Source organism: Taeniopygia guttata, chromosome 11 (assembly GCF_048771995.1).
Source record: "Taeniopygia guttata chromosome 11, bTaeGut7.mat, whole genome shotgun sequence".
In the NCBI taxonomy this organism is placed as follows: domain Eukaryota; kingdom Metazoa; phylum Chordata; class Aves; order Passeriformes; family Estrildidae; genus Taeniopygia; species Taeniopygia guttata.
In genome coordinates, this window is record NC_133036.1 from 13,875,394 (window position 1) to 13,881,393 (window position 6,000).

The 6,000-nt window shown below is 46.9% G+C and overlaps 1 protein-coding gene across 1 annotated transcript; it reads right to left on the minus strand.

The window, feature by feature from the left end:
* Positions 1-142: 142 nt before the first annotated feature.
* Positions 143-5,897, minus strand: ORC6 (origin recognition complex subunit 6; the record flags this gene model as incomplete). The annotated part of the gene is given in 7 exon segments (NM_001245708.1): positions 143-717; positions 1,094-1,165; positions 2,407-2,519; positions 3,329-3,418; positions 4,480-4,643; positions 5,424-5,553; positions 5,851-5,897. Coding segments are annotated over 7 exon segments (777 nt in total). The 5' UTR covers positions 5,892-5,897.
* Positions 5,898-6,000: the final 103 nt, after the last annotated feature.

Below are 6,000 nucleotides of genomic sequence, written 5' to 3' on the forward strand. Positions count from 1 at the left end.
TTCCAAGTACCTGTGCCAGCCAAGAAATGTCATAATACAAAGCTTTTCCTGCCAGTACTTATTGTTTCTTGGAATATTTGGGACCCTACAAAAGCAGAAGTGATTTCGTTCCTATACATGTGAAAATAAATCAGATTCATTGACTGAACAATGTTTATTTAAAAAAGCCCAAAAAACTAAAAAAAGAAGGCTTTATTTCTCTGCTGACTTTGCAGTTTAACAAGGCACTATTAGTCCCCTTCCTCTTATTTCACTGATTGCTTCTAGGCAGGGGCCCAAGGGCCTGTAACTTATAACTTATTTACACTTAAAGTAGCATTAGAATGTTACCTGCTTCTTGCAGCAAGAGAATGAAGCTATTCTACCCCTAATGCCAGAGCCTGGTGAGCAGTCACACACACACTTCCTGTAAAATCCCATCACGCCGTGGTGTCATTTATTAAAAATAACATTCTTAAATACTTAAAACTTAAATAAAATCAGCTGTCTGCCAGGCAGCCACCATTCACATGCTACTGGATCTCTTGTTAAAGCAGAGGCAGAGTTAAAATTAAGAGCAAGCAGCAGTTACATTACTGGCTGGCGTTACAGAGTCAGTACTCCTTGTCTCTTGTGCCTTAGCAGCATTTTCCAGGATTTTCTTTTTCCATTCCTCATAGTCCTGATTTGTTTCAGTCTTTAGCTGTTTACATGGGAGTTCCTCGTCCTCTTCAGAGCCTGTGAGGAAACAAGAAAGCCCGTGAGAGGCCATCATGGGCAGCATGCTGCTGGGGGTAACAGGCAGTGAGTAATCAGCAGGAGGGGGCTGTCCCTGTGCTATCCAATCCTGTGGGTACTGCTGCCCTCACCTGCTGGGACAGTCACTTCTGCACCTCTGTGTCTGAACACAGCAGCTGTCCTTTCTACTGGGACTACTCAGTGGGAGCGCCTCTGTCCTGCCGCCTGGCTCTGTGTGCTTCCACAAAGTTTGCAGGATTGAGAGCTGCTGTGTGCTGGAGCATCGTGGCCATCACACAACTCAAACGCTGAGCAGCAGGAAAGCTCAGAACTACTCCAGTGAGGTAATCTTCACCCACAGCTAAACACAACTTACCATCTTCCTGCTCACACTGCTCCAGGGTGCTCTGCAAGCTGTCAGGTGTCTCTGCAGCCAGTGGAACATCTTCTGAAAAAACAAGTTGTTTTGCTTGTGAATGGTATTTGGGGCTCCAAGGATGGCTTAAATGTGAATCTTTGATAGCAGTGCCACCTTCCACAAGTACTATTGTCCAGTCAGAGCAGTTCCCTGGTCCAGACTGATGCTCAAGCTCTACAAGTGGTGCCAACACTTCAAGTATGGCATGGACTGACTGGCTGCTTTAATTAGCAGGCTGCTAATTAGCAGCAAACTGCTGCTGCATTGGTAACCACAATGATGCACCATGTTGATTGCCCCAAACCACACTGCTACCCTTTTACGTCCCTCAGGCAGGATTATCAATTATTTCTTTCCCTTCAATTCTATTCCCACTATTTTCATAGATACCCACAACAGGCTGTGCAGTTATACAGATGCACAGTCTTCCCTGAATTCTTCAGGAAATTCCCAGTTGTCTTTAGTTGCTTTAGTGCTGGGCTAATGTTTGGGTTTTTATAGGGCACATGCCTAGGAGAAAGTAGGAGCTTTTGGGGTACATTCAGGCAGTATGTTGCAGAAAACATCAGGGTATGAAGAGACAGTGAGAGGATAACTTTCAGTGGGAAAGTAAAAAATGAAAGTTTGGGAAAAGAAAAAGGAGAAAGAGGCAGCAGAAATACAAGGACTTTAGGGCACATATTGTATTTCAGGCTTTCTCCCCCATAAAAGGAACAGAGAGAGCTGCAGGCTCAACAATGGGCAAGAAATATTCCTGACATCTGTATGAGGAGGGGTGGTGCCAGGGAATGGCTGAGTTGGTACCAGAACAGCAAGGCTTAAGCTTGGTAATCTTGCAGTGGGGAAAAGGAAAGCACAGGAGTGAGTCAGCCTGAGAAGATGTTTGTGATAATTTGTGTGCCAGGTTACCATGTTAACAGGATGCAGAAACCAGGCAAGAGGGAGGAATCCAAGATAGGTCAGGTAGTATGGGAGAAGCAAGGAATGAATTGCAGCAGCAGAGGCTGTAAAGAGCAGTGAGCATTTGAAAAGAGAAGAAAATATTATTTTTGCCCTTGCCACTTTTCCTGTTCGTTCTTGCTAAAATACTGCAACTTCTCCAGAAGCAAGGACTGGGAGTAGAACTGGGCTGCAGGAAACATGTTAGAATGTAATGGATGGGCAGATTTGGCTGAAATTGATCAGACTGAAATCAGCAGTGGAACAGCATGGGGCACTGTGAGGCCATGGGATGGGTGTGCTGTGTTGCAGGCACAAAGCCAAAAACTTACTGCTGAGCTGCTGGCTTATCTTCTCCAGCTGATTGCAGAGCCGGTCAAATATTGCTTTTTTCACTCCAGATGTAGCCACCATTTTAGTTTTGTCCACTTTTAGTTTCAAACACCTACAAGAGAAAGTTATCTCTGTACAAAGCAACAGTCCAGCAACTATCACTTAGGTGAGGTGATAAATTACTGTACCAACACTGCCTGTGAGAATGAGAAAGGCAGACCTTTTAGTCCCACCTATCCTTGTCTCACTCAGAAACAAATCTGGTTAAAAAACAGACCCCTACACTATTCAGTCAACACAGCTCAACTGAAACTCAGGATGAGTTGAACTTACATATTGAATTGTTTTAGGAAAAGGTATTTTTTTTGATTTTCAGAGAAATCAGGACAAAATACCACTACAACAAAAAGCTGAATGTGAATCTTTGTCAAGAAAGCCCTTGTCAGGAGCTGTGCAAATACACAGCACCTGTACTGCTGAATAAGACTGTCACAAGGTGTAATCTTTGCATACAAGCAAATTCTTCCCAAATGCTGTCTGAGACACACACCTCTCTTAGCTGACATGGGCCTACAGCTATCAGAGCCATCTCCCAGATGCTACAGCATCCTCAGGATATGATGGTGTAGCTCTTGCAGTTTTTCTTGCTTCCAAATTGCTGCTTCTTGGTGCTCAGAAGCCCTTACTGTACCTTGAGCAGCATTTCACCAAAAGCCATGTAAGTTTTTGCTTTGTGCAGTGCACATCGAAGACTTCACTATGAGGAAAGGTCTGGTTTGCTCCAGCTGTCTCCCTGTGCAGGAGCAGGGCAGCAGGGTATGCTAAGCAAGACCCTGAATGAATGAGCTGCTGGCACTGATACTGCTGGTCTCAGCAGGCATTTCCTTTCAGCCTGCAGAAGGTCTCCCAGGCTGCACTCACCTGCAGGCAGTGCACAGAGCAGCTGTCAGAAACAGGGGTTTGGAGAAATCCAGGTCTGCTCGCTGCGCTTCCGAGAGGCTGCACTCATACCTGGGGAACACAAGGGACACCTGAGCATTTGCCTCACAGGAAGCTCTCAAATCCATCTGTCACTCACACCTTGAACAGATCTGTTGGACCACCTGGGCCTCTGCAACCCAGTCAAGCAGAAACAGCTGCTACTGGCTGAGAGAAGCAAAACACATGAGGGAAAAATGGAGGTTGGGATGACCTTCTCTTCTGGAATTAGAGGTATTTTAAACTGGGGATCTGGATCAAAGCATATCATAAAATCTACTTCTTGTGCTCCTGATCAACACAGCACTTTTAGCTCTCCCTAACATCTTAAAATTTACAGTGAGATGCTTTCCATGCATCCTACAATAGAAGGCAGCATCACAGTTTCTTTGATTCCTGGAATATGTATGTTACAGATAAATAGAAAATGACAAAGTGGATACGCAGCACTGAAAAATGTCATTTTTTTATTGTCCACCTGCCCCAGGCTATTTTTTCCCAGTTTGTATTAAGTGCCACCAAGCAGGCACAGCTTTGTGCACTGACCTAACAGCATTAAACCTGTGCTATCAGGGTGACAGCACTGCAGAGCAGAGCTCTTTTGGGACTGCTCTGCTCAAAGCAGCTCATACAGAATGGAACATTTTAGTTAACTCTGCTGAATTTCCCCTGAAATGTTCTACCTATTGGTGTTACAGGTAGATTAATGTGCATTTTAGGAGATGTGTATCCCCAAAAGGGAGGATTTATTTCTACTGAGCATTACTTCTGAACTGTGCCATGATCAGCAGTTAAATGGATGACAGTGTGATGCTATGGGCAAATATAGAGATTAAGAGTCCTATATTTTTTACACTATTCCCAGCTGAAAAATTCCTAGTTGAACAATCAGTTGCTGAGATTCACAGACTAAATCTTTCTAACAGGTATTCTAAAAAGTGGCCCAGCTCATGGCTGGATTCTCAGTGCTAAGAACTCATCTCAGTGCTCCAATGAGGGGATATCTGGCCCTTCCAAACATCAAGCTCTTTACACACCTAAGGAGCTAAGAACCTTACTTGTGGTTACCAGTGTGCCTACAAGAGCTTCCTCACCTCTGCAGGATCTCTGAAGCCAAGTTCACTGCCTCTGAGCAGCAGAACTGCACAGCCAAGTCTCGCATCCCCAGCTTTTGGTTCACCCCTAGCAAACACTCCAAAGACTTCATGGAGCTCTGGTAGGTGGTCTTGTTCAAACCAGAGAGTTTAACACAATAGCTCTGTCAAGAAGACAAAGACAAACCCCAAGAATTAGCAAGGGTCTTTCCTGACATCTTAATCAGGTAATCAACACAAGCACTAAGTTCAGCTGCTACATTAAACAAATTTGTGCGGTGAATAATGTATGTTTTGACTGCACATAGAAAGACTATCCACCTAGGAATGCCACATCTTTTAATGCAGTGATATTTTTAGGCCGTTTCACTGGAAGTGAGGTTTGACATTTCCACATATGACATGGCCTCTTCATTACTACAGGGTAATTAACGACAAAATTACCAAAGTCTGGGTTGAAGACATGAGCAACACCTTCATGGAGTCAGGTCCAATTAAATCCTTCCCTGCTGTAAATGGACAATCAAATAGGTTGTACCAGGCACTATTTTGACAGCTCAGTGCTATTCACCTGGCAGAATTACAGGTGGAGGTTTACAGGTACCCCTACAGTGAAAGATTTCTTAGAGCAGCTGCTTTCTTCCCACAGTAAAAGAGACAGATCTTAAATTTAACATCCTTGTTGGTAATCTATTTGCTATTACAAGAGGAAATTAAGTTGACATTATACCAAAGCAAGCTTAATTTGTGGAGGGACTGTGATGGTGATCTCAATTTTCACTGTTTCAAACTGAACTGGGAAAGGTCTAACACAGCAAACTGCAGGATTTAGGGGAAAGTTAGTTATTATTTCCCATTCCTGCTCCCAACACACAGCACAGAACAGTGGTTCTGTGGAGTCAGGCAGAACGCACCGGCCAGCCAAGTCACACGCTCTGTCTTACTCTGTCAACTGGTTGTTTCATGAAACTCGCCGCCAGGTCCAGGCACATCACAGCACTGCTCGTCGCCGTCATCTGAGCCATTAACCCCGTGCACTTCACCTGCGACAGCCGCAGGTACTCCTCAGCTTTTCTGCAAAACACCCAGAACACCAAGCCCTCGTCAAAGCCACAGCTACGAGACAGACTGTCCCACAGGACCGGACCCAGGGTTCCACAGCGGGGCTGCAGCTCGGCCGCAGGCCCCGGGGCGCTGCCGGGGCACCGCCGCCCTTGCAGCGCTGCTGTGCTGCTGTGCAGCGGCGGCAGCTCCGCACTGCAGGGCCGCCGGTGCTTCACCGAGCCCGCGGGACTCCAGCAGAGCCAGCAGACCCGCGGTGCCGGGCGCTGCCGCGGTGCCGGGCCCGGCGGTCGGGCCGCCCGGCCGTACCTGAGCAGGGCGGGCTCGGCCAGGCCCAGCCGCGCCGCCATGGCCCGCACGGCCCCGCGCTCCATCGCCCGCCGCGCCTGCCGCGCCCGCCGCCCATTGGCCGCCCGCGCCGCCAATCACCGCCCGCTCCGCCAATGGGCGCGCAGCGCG